At 42.2% G+C, this 16,893-nt stretch overlaps 1 protein-coding gene across 1 annotated transcript in view; it reads left to right on the top strand.

Annotated features, from left to right (window-relative positions):
• LOC145394448 (uncharacterized) overlaps window positions 1-7,366 on the top strand; it is a 32,773-nt gene extending 25,407 nt beyond the window's left edge. Inside the window, exons 4-5 of the mRNA XM_080268309.1 lie at window positions 2,853-3,010; window positions 7,296-7,366. Of these exons, the coding sequence (XP_080124435.1) occupies window positions 2,853-3,010; window positions 7,296-7,366 (229 nt within the window). The remainder of the gene's footprint in view (window positions 1-2,852; window positions 3,011-7,295) is intronic.
• Window positions 7,367-16,893: the final 9,527 nt, after the last annotated feature.

Consider the following 16,893-nt stretch of genomic DNA (forward strand, 5'->3'; position numbering starts at 1 on the left):
TGCCAACTTTAACATTTGGATGTGAGACTATGGTGTGGCATGAAAATGAAAAGTCAAGAGTAAGAGCAGTGGAGATGGGACTGCTGAGGAATGTATGTGGAGTACAGAGGGTGGATAGGATACGAAATAATGTGATTCGTGAAAGATGCGGAGTGAGGAAGTTGGTGGACACCAGAACTGAAGAGCGTGTACTGAGATGGTATGGTCATGTGGAGAGAATGGATAACAATAGAGTGGTGAAGAAGGTATATCTGAGCGAATTCGAAGGAGGGAGGAGGCGAGGTAGGCCAAGGAGAAGGTGGAGAGATATGGTGGATGAATGTGTGAGGAAGAGAGGTTTGGAAGTCGGTGAGGCTAGGGAACTGACAGGAGATCGAGCTGGTTGGATGAATTTTGTGAGAAGTGCATGATCAGGGATTTTTGGCACCCCTTTTTAACGTGGCAGCGTCTGGACTGACTCTGTCAGATACGATTATGTGAAGCTACAGAACGTGGTGAATGTTTTTGGCGTATCCGATAAAGCCAGGATTCCGGGGGCTTGAATGATGAGTGAATGGAAGCGTGGTCCATTGGATTCGACAATTTTGGGCTGTCTGGACATTGCTACTCCTCTTCCTGCCCTTGGCTGGGAAAGGAGATCCGGATGATGATGATAATTTCCACAAACCGTGATTATTCATATAACAAGTTATATTTACAATTATAATACAAAGCGTAGATCTGAAGATTATAACCTGTAGATATAAGTGTTAGGGAGTATAATACAAAGGTATATAATTGTACAATTATCAATATACTAAATGTCACTCTATTTCCTATTTCAAACTGTTGTTTGTGAATTATTACAGAATATTTTACATCATATTTTACTGGTTTATTATTGTTTAGCATTATACAGTAAGATTATTGAGGGGTGTTTAATTAAGTGACTGTTAAGTCTAATTCTGAAAGTGTTTAAACTATGTGATTCCTTGACATTTTCTGGGAGATGGTTCCATATCTTTGGCCCTGTTACTGCTAAGGATCTTGCAGCTGAGTCGGTATTAACCTTAGCAACGTACAGATTATTTTTTTGTTTAATGATACTTTGTGTCATATTGCGTACCGATGGAAAAGAAAGGAGATAGTCAGGGTAGAGATTAGCTAGATATCTGTGACAGCTGTGTCAAATTTTATATAGCCATTTCAGTTCTTTTAACATTGGAGTGACATTTGTCATACTTCCTTGCTTTTCCATCAACAACTTTAGCAGCAAAATTTTGTAGTTTCTGCACACGTGAAAGTTGAGATTTCCTTGCAGTGCCCCATATTACATTGCCGTAGTTTTGGAAACTTAGGGCCAGTGCCTCCACTATGATTTTTCGAGTTTCTTTGTCAAAGCCATCTTTTATCCTGTTAATATATATTAATATGCCCATTACTTTTTTGTTAAGTTCATTTACGTGCTCATCAAAGGTCATGTAGCAACTCATATATATACCTAAGTTTTATACATAGGTGCTGGGTTGAGAGAGAGAGAGAGAGAGAGAGAGAGAGAGAGAGAGAGAGAGAGAGAGAGAGAGAGAGAGATTGGTCCTTTTTAAGTTAATTCCAGCGAACAAAACCATCAAATAAATAGGGATTAATTAATGGGCCTTATATGAGGATATTGAATGGTATCATATACAACAAAGTACATGCAGTATTCATCTTTGTATATGAAAACCATGAGAAAATGAATTACGGTACATAAGAAATATGGTAGAAACACGATAAAAAAAACAAAAATAGCTCATACATACATACTTACAGAGAGAGAGAGAGAGAGAGAGAGAGAGAGAGCATCTGACAGGTGAAGTCTTTCCAGTTTTAGATAATACCCAACACTTTACACCAAATGGACTCCCAGCCACACCTTGCCACGTTCCACGTCACAACCAGCCAATCACACGCTGCACGCATTTAGAAGTGGGCTAGGTTTTTTCGCCAACTTTGTTGTTACCAGTATATGCCCTATTCAACCTCATTTCCTTATGTCCTACCTACTTCCCCCTATCCACCCAAACCCTACCTGTTGATCGGCCAAGGTGGACGTCCAATTTGGAAAATCTTGGCTAACAGTTTTTCCTATATACTGTACTATTTAAAACCTGAAAAAAAAAAAAAAAAAGTCTCATTAAAGTATCTGTTTTCCTGCTGATCTTTTGTCCAAATTTGTTTATAATATTTTTCGACTTTCCATAACATTGAATAAGCGGGAAACAAAAGCAAGAATGGCACATCTCAGGGTAGTTTCATACGCAGATCACGAAAATAACACCCGCTGCTGTGTGTGATCCATTAACTCCTTGTAAATGATTGCGTTACATGTAGTGTTACTTCCCCCAAATTACTATATATGCAAGTCACGGACTATTATCTCCACTGTCAGTATTACCGTACTTGCTGTAATGTTGGAACTGGATTAAGATATTCCAAATTATATTTCTTTTTGCAGTTGCCATTAACTTTACTTGAGCAATAATGCCTAGAGGATGCAAGAATTCTCCAGACAGCTTGTTACCTCCGCCAACGAAGTTGAAGGAAGATAAGTATTCACCTATGTTTGTTTGTTTGTCCACACGGTATCTCCAAAAGTTCTCAATGAATTTCAATGAAATTTTGTGGAAGGGTGGGCCATGGGGCAAGAAAGAATAGATTAATTTGGGGGGAGATTTGGATCCTGTAATGGCACTGGCGGAGATATGCGCTCTCTGAATGCTTTCTAGTCATGTATGTGGATCGCTGACACTGAAGCAGTATAAAAGACGACTGACCCCACATGTGAAGAAACTATATGAATATTGTACTTTGGATGACAAGTGGGTGATCAGGACAAAAGATGGGCACCTCATATATGCTGTGTCAGGTGCACATGTTCACTCTCGGTATGGGTCAAGGGCACCGGTCCTGGTCTCACATTTGGTGTGCCAGTGGTATGGAGGAGCCGATGGACCATTCATCTGCTGCTTCTGCTTAACAGACATCACAGGTAAGTTTTCTTCCCTTTTCAGTTACAGATTCTCACAAGGCGTCTCATTTTTGGTCAGTAATACTGCATTATATTATCGGTATACTGTGTAATGGAAGGCTAATGTGTACGATGATTTTTTTTTTTTTTTTTTTTGGTCAAACTACAGGTAGCAACCGGAAGGGTTAAGTGGTTATTGTCTATACAAACCTCCAGTCTGCTCTTCGCCCTGTTGGCCATTCAAGTGATAGAACTGGACCCATTACACCTGCACAACACTTGCGTCCAGAAAACATTACACAAACACCTGGACCTGCTCCTTATGCTCCTTCCCCCCACCCATCAACCCCCCTTCCAATCCTACTCCTACTTCCTTCACACCTCCACAGCCAAACCCACCGACCCTTCCCACACCATCTAGTCCTCCAACTCCTCCCATTCCAACCCATCCTGATCCACCTCAACCCTTACCTCCATCACAACCTCCTCCTACCCCTTCCCCTCCACCCACACCACCTCCCCCCCGTGCTGCAGCAGCCAACACACATCGCACACACTAAAAAACATGAACTCACACAATTCATCAAACAACAGAACATACACATTGCCATCTTACAAGAAACAAAACTACACAGAGCACAGAAAACACCGACATTTCATAACTTCACCATCATTCGACAAGACCGGGCCGACGGTGGTGGCGGTGGACTCATCACCCTGATACACAAATCCATCAACTTTGCAGATACCAGTGCACACACAAAGTCGCTTCTCCCCCCACATGACACCACAACAGAAATACAATCAATTAAGATACGCACTGGTAACAAATCACATATAACAATCGCTAACACATACATTCCCCCCCAATCGTCCCCCACAGTATCACACAATTACTCTCCACAGATACACCACATCACTAACATACCCAACAGCATCCTGGGTGGTGATTTCAACGCCAAGTCGTCGGCCTGGCATGTCAACAACCCAGACGCAGACAGAGGGCTGGTACTACAATCCCTGACAGATCATCTTTTCATACTAAACAGTCTAGACCAACATACCCATATCCCACACCAAGCCCTCTTCCTCCCATCATCTCCAGACATCACCTTCTGCTCCCCAAACCTCGCCCCCACTACATCATGGAGAGTGGTCAAAACCCTAGGTTCTGATCACCTCCCAATCATCATCACTACCAAAACCAGAATCACCCCAGCTGGCCACAAACACACATACACTAATTATAAGAGAGCCAACTGGGAGGTCTTTGTAACTGAAACAGAACAACATCTCGAAACAGTAAACAGTACACCCATCACAAACATCAACACCGCTGTGCACACTTTCAATACAATTATACAAAACGCAGACAAAAGACACATCCCTAGAGGCAACAGAAAGAGACACAACCCCAACTTCACACCAGAAATTCAAGGGCTCATCAGACAACGGGACATACTGCGACACTCCCTAACACCCCATACACAAGACACCATACAACAAATACAAGAACTCAACACTGAAATAAACAATAAAATATCAGAACAGCAAACACTAAACTGGAAAAATTACCTCCAAACACTTGACCACAAAACAAACATCAGCAAACTCTACAAAACACTAAACAGCATCACACTTTCCAACAGCAACACCACACAATCACATCCTGCCATCACAACAACAGACACCATACCCTCAAACAAACAACAAGCAAACACTCTCATCAATCACTTATCACAAGTCAGCCATCTAAACCCCCATCCCGAAGACCGACGTATCATCCGACGTAAGAGACGGTTACCCACAGACCCAGACTACGCACCTTTCACTTACAACCAGACGAAGCACATCATTAACAACCTCAAGCACTCATCTGCCTGTGGACCAGACAACATAAGCAACATTAACCTTAAACACCTAGGACCACAAGGCATACAAGCACTCACCAACATATCAAACTACAGCTACTCACACAACATAATACCCAACATCTGGAAGCATGGCAATATCATCACTATCCCTAAACCCAACAAAGACCCCACGTTATCCTCCTCACATCGCACCCCCTCTGCACCCCCTCTAAAGTCACTGAACGAATGGTACTACAACTAGTCACATCTCACATTCCCCTAGCCCAGTCACAACATGATTTTAGGCCACTACACTCCACAAACATCCTTCTTACAGACCTTACAGAGAGTTTTCGATGGCATGAATTCAGCTAGGCCACCACACAGAACACTCCTAATCACACTAGACATTAGCAAAGCTTTTGATGCCATCCCCCATCACAACCTCACAAACAAAATACTCAACACAAACATGCACAATAACACAAAAATATGGCTTGCAAACTACTTAGCAGGCAGCTGTGCACACGTAACATTTGCCGGTCAGTTTTCTAACATCAGAGATTTCACAAACGGCGTCCCCCAAGGATATGTTTTGTCCCCTACACTCTTTAACCTATACATGCACGACATACCCACACCCCACACACCACAGATACACATAGCCTCCTATGCAGATGATATAACACTTACACGCACGCACCAAAATGCAAACACAGCTGCACACATCATTCAACATTATCTCAACACACTACACGAATGGTTCACCACAAACAGGCTCAAAATAGCCCCAGCCATATCTACAGTGACTCTTCTCACAAACTGGACAGTAGAACACAGTCACATCCCACACCTCACCATAAACAACACTCCCCTACCACACACACACACATCCAAAATCCTTGGTGTAACATACAATACATCATGTCATTTAAACAACACATCACAAACATTAAAAAGAAAATAACACCAAGACTCAATGCTTTGAGGTCACTTGCCCATACAACATTCAGACACAACAAAGAAACCACGACCTCAGTATACAAACAATACATACGTTCAGTGATGAATTATGCAAGTCCTGCCTGGGCTTCTAACCTCACCAAAACAAACTACAACACTACAGACCATACAGAACAAGGCCCTAAAAATAATCACAGGCTGTACAGCTACTACACCCACAGACCACCTACATCAAGAAACCAAAGTCCTCAAAGTCAAGGATCACCTTGACATGAGAGGTACCCAGTTTCTTGCTGCAGCCTCCACAAACCCACAACATCCACTACAGTACATGGCAGCACATCCACCCACACCAAGGAACATCAAAACAGCACCCAGCACACGATACCATACACAAATACTGTCATCTCTCCCCCCTCGCCCACCTGAGACCAGCTTCCAGAAGCATATCCACACTCAGATCACTCGCTGCTCCATTCAGTCACTTAAAGACAACACACAGCTGCATGCACGGCCTCCTGACACCCACCCTTCTGAATCCTATCTTCCTCGTGAGGACAGGGTCCACCTGGCCAGGCTGAGATGTGGGCACCATCCAGTTCTCTTAAGTTACCAGAAGAGGCTGGATGACTCCGTCACTGATGCCTGTCCAGGATGCAAAACAGCACCCCATATTATTAACCACATTATGGAAGACTGCATTGCACACAATCACCCACGCCAACAACACAACATACACTCTTTGAGAGCGCTGTGGGAAAGCCCGGTCTCGGCCATGGCCTTCCTAAGGGACTCGGGGCTGTTTGGCCAGACTGCCTAGGGAACAACTACTACTACTACTACTACCAGGCCCTCAGTCTTCATCCGAAATACCAAGCGATGACATGGTCAGCTTTGACGAACCAGAATCACAAGATCCGACTTATGAGCAACAACCTGAATCTGACAAGAAACCGCATCTCATAATCCAGCCTGTACTCAGTGCTTTGGTTCATCATCTAACCCTCACTAAAGAACAGAGCGAACTGCAAGCCTCCCGTCTGCAGGAATGTTATCTGTTGGACGAAGATGTACGGATTACAACATCCAGGAAACGCTCACCAGATTTGTAGCAACAGTGCTCAATGGAAAACAACGTTTGTTTGTGCAATATCAGGGTACTGTTTGATACTCTTCGATTGAGCTATGAACCAAGCCACAAGGTTGGGTATTGATGAATCTCTCTAAAGCATTAACCCTGGATCAGCAACCATGCCCAACTAACGCTATCAGCAACCCCCGGCCACGTGTGGCCAGATTTGGGAATTTAAAAAAAATACTTATATGCATTGCACATTTATAAAAAATTTATCACATGTAAAGACTAATGAAAATGTTGGCACAAAAAAAAAAAAAAAAAAAAAAATATTGTACATTTTTTTTCTAAAGGCACTAAAAACCTGTCAAAATTACACTTATCGTAACATATTTGGCTATAACTTTGTTTGCAGCCTTCTCAAGGGTTGCCGACAAGGATACGTTGATTCCAGACAGCCCCCTTGATGGCCATGTTAATGCCTAGAGAAAACCACCAAAAAAATAAAAACACCATACAAACGTTGTTTGCAACCATGGCCACATGTGGCCTTTTTCAATATATTAGAGAAATAAAAAACACGAGCAACCCAGACGCACCTTGAATCGAAAGTACAAGCCAAAAGGGGAAGCTACCTGGATGGTGAGCCGAATTCTCAAAATGGCGCCAAGCTTTTAAACTTTGTCTGGCCAGATGTGGCCGGTGGTTGCTGATCTAAGGTTAAAGGTGTTTTGCTTCACACTGGAAACTTTGTTCTTTCAATTCCAACTGCTCAGTCATTTTAAGACATGTAAATCTTTCTTTTATTCTAGATCGCATTAAAGAGTTGAAAGGAAGGATGGGACTGGAGTGAATTGGTGTTGTGATGAGTTCATGGAGATGGTTTAGTCATGTGGTGAGGATGGGGAATGACAATTGGGTGCGGAAAGTGAGAAGTGTGAACGTCGGGGATTGGGTTGCGAGAGGCGGTTAAAAAAAAGACCTGAGACAAGGTCATAGAGGAATAAGGGATAGAATTGGGAGGGTGCCAGAGATCGAGCAGCGTGGACAGGCGCCATTAGGTGATCAAGGCCAAGGCATGCAAGCATGTTGGAGCCTTTATAAACGATACGAACAATACCAAGAATGAGTTGTTTGTGCAGTGGAAAGTTGTTGCCATTCTTAACGGGTTGGAAACTGGCTATACCAAGTTTATGTGCTCTCTATGTAAATGGGATAACCGAGGAAGATCAGAACATTACCTACGCTCACCATGACCATAGCGGGATTCACTGACACCCAGATTCCACAAAATTATTCACGAACCACCAGTACAGATCATTTTGCCACCACTCCACATAATGAAACAGTTTGCCAGAGCTCTAATGCATCATAAAGCAAGTTTCCAGTACCTCAAGGAAAAATTTCCCGAAATAAGTGATGCTGACATCAAAGAAGGCATATTTGATGGCCCTCAATTTCGTCAACTCGTGGTTGACAAGAATCTCGAATCAATGAGGGATGAAAATGAGTCAGCAGCATGACGTGCAATCAAGGGTGTGTGCAGTGGACAACTGGGAAAGCACACAGATGACTAACATATAATGTTTTAATGGATGAACTTATCAATGCTACCAACATCTTGGGTGTAAATTGTCACTGAAACTTCATTTCTACATCCCCATCTGTCCTTTTTCCCAGAGAATGCCGGAGGGGGGGGGGGGGACGGGTATGAACACGGAGAAGTTCCACCACGATATATAAAGAAAGGAGAGTAGATACAAAGGGAAATGAAGTCCAGTCATGCTAGCCGATCTCTGCTGGAATCTGAAGTGCGACCAACCAGACCCATCATTCAAACGAAAAACAGACACACAAGTACAGAAAATCAAAATTACTTAAGTGTTTATTTTGTGTATCATAATCTGAATAAGAACAACGGAGATCTCTTTCAATTGGCAATGGCAATATCTTTCAGTATTTTCTTGAACTTTATTGTATGAACGCTCAAGAAGAAATTACGAGAACAGGTGACGTGATAGGTGGATATGGTTACCAAATTCAGAATTAGCACAATCGGCCTGATTAAAAAATAGGTAAATAAGTAAATAATGTGGACTGCTTCTTGGTCCTGGAATTTATGCAGTAATTAAATTTGTGTGATTTAATTGCCTTTACACAAAACTGGTCAGATAAAAAAGTCTATCTATCTATAGCCCGACGCCCTAATCCCGCAAAGGGTGGCCGCAGACAAAACGCCTCCAAGTCACTCTGTCACCCACCATTTGACTCCCCTCCCCCCAACTCACCCCCCCTCCCTCATATACCTCTCAACTCCATCCCTCCACCTCATCCTCGGTCTACTGCGTTTTAATTTTTCAGTTATTCTTCCTTTTGGCTTTGATTCTCTCTGTGCAAGTGTTAGAAGTATAACCCTGTCAATCCGATGAGGTACTTTAATCTTGCTGTCAGCAGATTATTTTATTCACCTTAGGGACTGCTGCTAACCCCGTCACAACAAACCATTCCTCGAATTTAACACAAGTTGTCTGTAGGTGGCGGGATAATACTGGGGAGAAAATCAGTCCTGTTAAGGATGGCATTTAAAGAGTACGGGTACTGTAAATCCATGTGTCCTTCGTTTTGCTGTTAACGTTCTTCATGCCAGTCTTGTAGGTTAATAGCTTCAGTCAAATGAGATGTTGTTCTAGCTACCATCAAACGATTTTATTATACTTATGGTATACATCTAATGGTGAAAGGGATAATGAACGCTGTAACTCCTCCAGCTTGAAATACTTCCAAAGCTGAACAAAATTTTCTGGCGGTAACAAATACGTCATCAGACTATTACATTTTTTAAACTCAGACTCAGGGTACCAGATATAAAGGCGAACGCCACTTTAGCTCGACTTTTAAAAATTAAAAATTATATATTAAATTACAAAAAGCGACATTATGGCTACTCGAGTTATCAGTGTTTTATGATACTGTACAAATACTGTGTTCTGTTACGTTACTGCCTTATACTGTGTATCACATGGATTTAGCATCTTTTTTTTTTTTTTTTTTTTTTTTTTACGTGATAGTCGCCGGATCGACTTTATGGTTGGTGCATGTGGAGTCCACGTACGCGTGTGTGTGTGTGTGCACTTATGCTTGTGACATAGAGGATTCCGGGGACCTGATTGATGTGGGAATGAGTCTTACCCCATATTACTATATTGTTACCATCTCTTCCGGGTTTCTGGATCCTTCTTCACTCAGTCCTTTGGTAGGAAATCTTGAAAGGTAAGCTGACAGATCTTTCAAACTTGTGTGTGTACAGGAGAGGTCTCTGGCTTATGGAGTGAAGTTGAATGTGTTGCCTGGCGGGAAGGCGAAGCTCACACTCTGTGTGTGTACAGGAGGAGTCACTGGCTTTTGGAGTAAAGTTGAATGTGTTGCCTGGCGGGACGGCGAAGCTCACACTCTGAAGCAGTGTTGTGGCGATGATAAACTGCTCCATCCTGACCTGATTCCTTCCCACCCAGTAACGCCGGCCTGGAAAGAGGATAGGATTAGAACTAATATAACTCGTTAACGATGTGGGATAAGGAGGTCTGCTGGAGGAGTCAACAGGAAATAAAAAAGGCGATTCGTGAAAGATGTAAAGTAAGAAAACCTGCTGATAGGGCTGAAGAGAGTTTGGATGGTATGGTTGTATGAGTGAAGGGATGTAGACAGTGGTGAAGAAGGTATACCAGTGAGTCTGAAGGTCGGGTAGAGGAGCGGGATGGCAAGGTGGCATGATCGGTCAAATCATTGTGTAAGAGAGTGGAGTACAGAAGATACTTAGGCTAAATTAACAGACAGAGCAGAGTTGCATGGAGGTGAAGGCCTGGGAGGGTAAGGTGGAATGCTATGATAAAGCGAAGCATAGAAAAATGGCTAGACTAAAGAACAGACACAATTGTATGAATTACGTATGGAGGCGCACCATGACAAGGTTTGGAGACCTATTCCACCTGACAGTCGACGGATTGGCTCTGAAAAGAAATGTGAAGCAAACAACTAAAACATTAAAATAATGCACAGCTGATTACTCCTCTGATGCAGAATCAAATTTCTTGGTGCTTGAATGGTGAATGGATGATTGCCTAGCCCTCTTCCCTTCCCATGATTCCTGATCCCTACCTCATTCCATCAGTAAGTGACAATATGAAGTAAGGATGATGCTGCTGCCGATGTGGCACAGACTCCAGCGACTATTCGGTGGTAATCTTGGCTTCCTTTGGCCCTATCCTTGGCATCACGATATCGGGTATAATTGCAGATGAAAAACCAAACCTAGAGCAGCCTAACCAACATAAAAAAGATGGTCCCTAGTGGTGGATCTTCTCTACCTACTGGTCACTATAACTAGTACCTTTACTCATCAAACTGTCATTAAAAATGGAAAAAAAAAAAAGATGCACAGGTAATGTTACAATAGTGGACAAGAGAGACTAGCTAATTCCGGAGGACATTAATGTCCCCCCTCACCTCTTCAAAAGTACCTTGCCATCCTGATCAGGCCAGCGTTCATCAGCAACTGGCGTGGGTGGTGCCAGTGGCGGAGGTTGTGGTGGATGGAAGCGAGAAGCTGGTTAAGATGTTCACTATGGTACACACAAGGAAGTGAGAACCTGCCAGTGGATGGTGACAAAACCGTAATTAGAATCATCATCAGGGGTTTTTCCACATAAGGATGGAGTGAAGCAGGATCCCAAAATAATCTAATATCCACTTAAAGAGTATAGTGAGGTGGGATTCAGCTGCTTCAGCAACAGGAGAAAACACGAAGGTAAGAAAAATATCATCACCCCAAATAATTTCCATTCAAGAAAGGTATATTAAGTAACAAACACAAAACACAATGGAAAGAGAACTATCATCATCATCATCATCATTACCCCAACCCTAATTGCCACTAAGATGGGTAAGACTTAGAAACAGAAGAGAGGTAGTACGATTTTCATCATCAACTGGCTATGGAACCTTGCTCTTTATAAACAGGCTCTTTCGTATTCATTCCTTACTAATTCCCTTCTGCATATGGCACGTTGATAGTATGTTATGTATGCAAACTATGTCAGTATCAGTATGGTTTACACAGCAGAGTATATGGCAACGTGTAATATGCAAAGTAACTTCCTCAGAAACAGGATACGGGACATGCAAAGGCAGGATTCAGAAACAAAAAAAGGATCTACTGTACAAAAATAGGAGAGCTATAATTTTTTTTTTTTTTTCGAAACCACAATAATTAGAATGTTGTGACAGAATAGCAAACTGGAGAAAGCTAACATTTGTATTCTCAACACTCTTCAAGACGATGACGTCCTGGTTAGTTTATTCTTGTCACTAACAGGTGATTTTCTTCAGCTTAGCGCAGACTTTTCGAACTGTAGGTATTGTTTGTTGCCTTAATTAACTCACTCACTGCTAGAGGTCCTTCCTAAGTTAAATAAAAGTCTCGTGATAGCCTGATCAGAATGGAAATAATGAAACACGTCATCGCAGCAGCTTAAAACGGTTAAAACCAAAATCGTAAAGAGAAAAATACCGGTACAACTTTTTACACTTAAACAATATGAACGCAAGAAAAGGGAGTCTAAGCACCATTATTTGCAGCGGTTGAATTCATCATGAAAATTGACACACAGTCTAAACAAGCACTGCGAATAAGATACATGGCAGGTAGGTTTCTGCTTAAGAGATAGAGCCAAGAATTCTAAGTACTGATATGGTAAGCGAATAACTGTGTGGCCCATTTCACTGGGTACTTTGTAAATGGTTCTACATTTGCTCCTTCTGTTTTCTATTTCGAGATAACATCCCCCCCTCCCCAAAAAAATAAAATTAAATTTTGGTAAAATGGTTTCAGATTATGTACTGTAAACGGTTTCCACATTTATCAGGTTCGAGACTAACATCACGTAGAAAATCTCCTCCAGCTATAAAAAGGATAAGGCTGATATCTGCAGAGAACATGAAGCACGGATGCCGGCCTTCCTTCCTGTTCTTTGAGCTTATGCATGCCTTCCTTCCTGTTTCTGGAGCATATGGATGCCTTCCTTCCTGTTTGCTAAACTTGTGCATCAGCTGCGTGGCCTGTGTGTGCACGGTCACCATCAGCTTAGACTTGCCCACACCCAGGTTCCGCAGCTGCCCCAAGGTGAACCTCCTGTTGCTGTGCCACACCAGACCACTGCTGGCTATTATGCCTGTGAACAATCACTGTGTTAGGGCAAGCTGTTGATGATTCGCCCACTTTCGTACTTAATCTTTCCTTGTTTTTTGGATCCTTACCCTATCCATAGGTGGGGAAATGATTGTGGTGATGATCTGGAAATTCACGGGGGCGGGGGGTTTGAGTTGGCTGAATATGCACAAAGGGGAACATAACAAGGGTGTAACACCTTTTCTTTAACTTCACAGTAGGCAGACTGACTATCTGGCAGGTATAAGTGCATGTATAAATAATATTTTGAAAATATATTTATATGGTTAACCGTGGTCTGAACGGTGTCAATAAGTGACTGGCACATTTTATTTGCATGCTGTTGACGGTACTCCTTACTTCGTGTGTCTCCTTCCTTGTTTTCATTGCGGTACCTAATTTCTCCCCATCCTAAGATAGAAAGAGACGTACAGGTTGATGAAGATGAGGCTGATAATAACGATGATGATTCTAATGAAGAAGAAAAAAAAAATGGTGATAATGACAAGGAACGTTGTTTGCGGAAAGTGAGGCAAAGGAGTGTCCAAACCCACCCATGGCTTCAGACTGGAGAAACATAAAGGTGTCCCAGGTGGATCTCTCTTGGAACTCCGGCCTGTTGAACATTCCCTGGTGAACTGGTGGTCGTTGAGGAATACCAGGAACTGCACATAGCCTATCCATGCACCCCCTACGGAATAACAGATGAATTAGCTGTGAAGGAATATTAACATCTGAGTACCCATGCGCCACAGACGGAATTAGAGGGGCACTCACTGGAGCGCATCTCTCCGACAAGAGCAATGTAATTTCCAGATCACTCTTCATAATGGGTTAGGGTTTCTCACCACTGATTTGGGTTTCGCAGAAGGTGTTAGCCGGATCCTGAATCCGCAATACGATCCAGATCGGTCGTAAAAGTTAGTCGATTGTTCCCTGGGACATGGGCTATCTACGCACCAAATCTGATCCAAATCCCTCTCATAGTTTCTGAGTAATCCTGCTACCAAACAAACTAGGGTGAAAACATATTCTCCTTGCATCGAAGAGAATAACAGACACATTATAGTACATTCCACAAACACGAGAGAGAGAGAGAGAGAGAGAGAGAGAGAGAGAGAGAGAGAGAGAGAGAGAGAGGAGCTTCGGTTACTCAATGTAACGTAAATGAAATGTATCCATAAACCAATTTTGCACACCAACAAACTTACACATTCAGTGGTTATTATAGCAGCTATGGCGCGTATCGGTATACTGTAAACAATGGCAGTAGCAGAATCAGTAGACAGGTGGCTGGGGTAGCAGTTCAAGGATTTCAATTACCTTAGAGAGAGAGAGAGAGAGAGAGAGGAAAAGTACTGTACCCCTTAGTAATACTGATACACCAGTTCTGTACGACACAACCCTATCTTATATTCAGTATGGATGGTGGTTGTTAGCGCCGAAGTGGTGAGATGTGGCGGTGTAAGACTACTGGGCCACAGGGAAACGGCTCTTTAGTCTATGCTCCCCTCTTCCCCCCCCCCCCAAAAAAAAAGAGGCCCATGACGTTGTTTTCATTTTTGGGCAGGCCACCACCAGCCCTTATTAATCTTAGGAACTTTGGTAGTGAAGGGGTTCATTAAAGCTGTAAATTAGCTAAGCCATCCACTTAGAAAATACTCTCCCTGGCTGAATGAAATCGTCTCAGTGTAGCAATTAAGGACCAAAATGTCATCGTGGTTAGGTGGTAAATTCAAATTTCTATGCATTATACTTTTCTTTGCTTAAAATCTTTAACTTCCATTCAGTACAAGCCCCAACACTCTGGGGTAAGTTGTCGCTTAAGGTCAAGCAGGAAGGCACATAAGGGCAAAGGGAGTGTCGCATACATGGGGCAAAAAATTATCATACCGAGTACAATTTCAAACACCTTAAGGAAACACGATACAAGAGAAAAAGGTTAATAAATACAACAGAAAAACATACATCGCACATAGTGTTAGAAATATATGCGTACACGTAGTTCATAATAAGCCTCCAACAAATGTTACTCCCTGAAGGAAGGAATAATGAAGAACTAGCACCAAGCCACAATATGACTATATATATAGCACTAAGGCACAAGGGAGCGGGTAAAATAATTAAAGGCTTATCAGATGTATGATGCGAAGAGCTGTATAAGTGACAATACTGAAAACAGAAACAGTTGTAGAGTCACTTAGGAGATCAGTAAGCTGTGGGGGCCGCCATAGTCAGGAATGGAAGGGGAATGCTGAGATGATGTTGAAATGTAAACGAGCAATCAAGAAAAAGGTGACGGATGTAATACCGGATCTGAAGGGATTAATCCCCGGGCTAGACCTCATCAGATCATATAGCCCTGCTGGGGTTACAAGAGCGCTACCCCTGCCAGCACAGCAGCCACCGAGCGGGGCGCGAACTCGCAACGTCACGATTACGAGCCCAACACCCTACCACTGAGCTACCGCGCTCCCCTGTAATACCTGAAACAACAGTGAATATTATGACCTTTTAAATCATTTTCTATGAAGAAGCCTATTTTCTTTCTAGTAAATGGCATACAGCAAATTATCAGGTCTCAAATTGCTGAAATGTACCTATTACGAGTCAGACTGCAAATGTTGGCTACACTTTTTTTACCCTAACCTGGCTCAAATTTTTGTCCCTTCGCGGATTTTTTCGCGTACTTCGGTTGCAGAAGTGAGCAACACTACAGCTTTATATCATTTTAAAGGACGTTTTCGTGACCAGCACCATGCTGTAGTGTTAGGTCATTGTTCAGCATTCACGTTGGGGCGATGGCGGCGACTTAAGGCCAAGTTTCAGTGAAAAGAGTATAAACTTCTCTAGCCTGTTTCATATCCTCATTTTTTTTTTTTTTTTAAATCAGGCTATCACTAGACGATTTCATACTACTTGCGAAAGATCTCTAATTGAGTGCTAATGAAGGCTGTATCTAACCCCTGAAATTTCGATGTCTCTCCTCAGTTAGATAAAATCGTCTGAAGCTTGAATAAAAAGTACTTCATCGAACTGCAAGTTTGTTATGGCGTCTAGATCGACAGTTACTGTTCTCCCCTTGAAACATATGACGAATTACACAATTTACTGTTCCTGCATGTAGACAGTTTATTGTTTCTTCTGCTCATGACAAATGTTTATCAAAACACGACAGACTTCCTTTAGTTAACCCGTTCATAATGAGGGGTTTCCTTCAACTGAATTGCCCCTTGGCATTCACTTCCCGCAATAAATAAATTAATAAAAACATCGGTAATCCAAACGTAGTTAACAGGCTACAGATATAATTCTATAACCCCTATCATGCACTTGGGGTTTGCCACAGTTAAATGAAATCATCTGGTGTTAGAATTATAGTCAGCCTAATGTATACTGTAATGATGACAATAACTAAACGATACTTGTGACACTGTTTATGTCTGAATTTAATGATATGCATACTTAACAATGAAGTTAACTATTTTCACTAAACTAGCCTAAATGAGTTTTGCTACCGTAGTTACTATTAGAAATCTCAATCCTGTTGGTATTATAGTAACGTTCATTTTCGTATCTAGGGGCAACGTTCTTGTCAAAACTTTCTGATGTTTGTTTTTACTTTTTCCCACAATGACATACGGCACAGGTACAAAGTTTGTTTCCTTTTGATGCCACTATGGCCATGGTTATAATGTCCGTTGCCAATTACTGACTTGCTATCTGCGTATAACTTGTGTAACCTACTTAGCCTAGAAGATATTACTAAAATTACAGCATTGTACAGCTT

The sequence above is a fragment of the Coenobita brevimanus genome, chromosome 27 (genome assembly GCF_032717465.1).
Source record: "Coenobita brevimanus isolate Jiangsu-jjx chromosome 27, ASM3271746v2, whole genome shotgun sequence".
Lineage (NCBI taxonomy): Eukaryota > Metazoa > Arthropoda > Malacostraca > Decapoda > Coenobitidae > Coenobita > Coenobita brevimanus.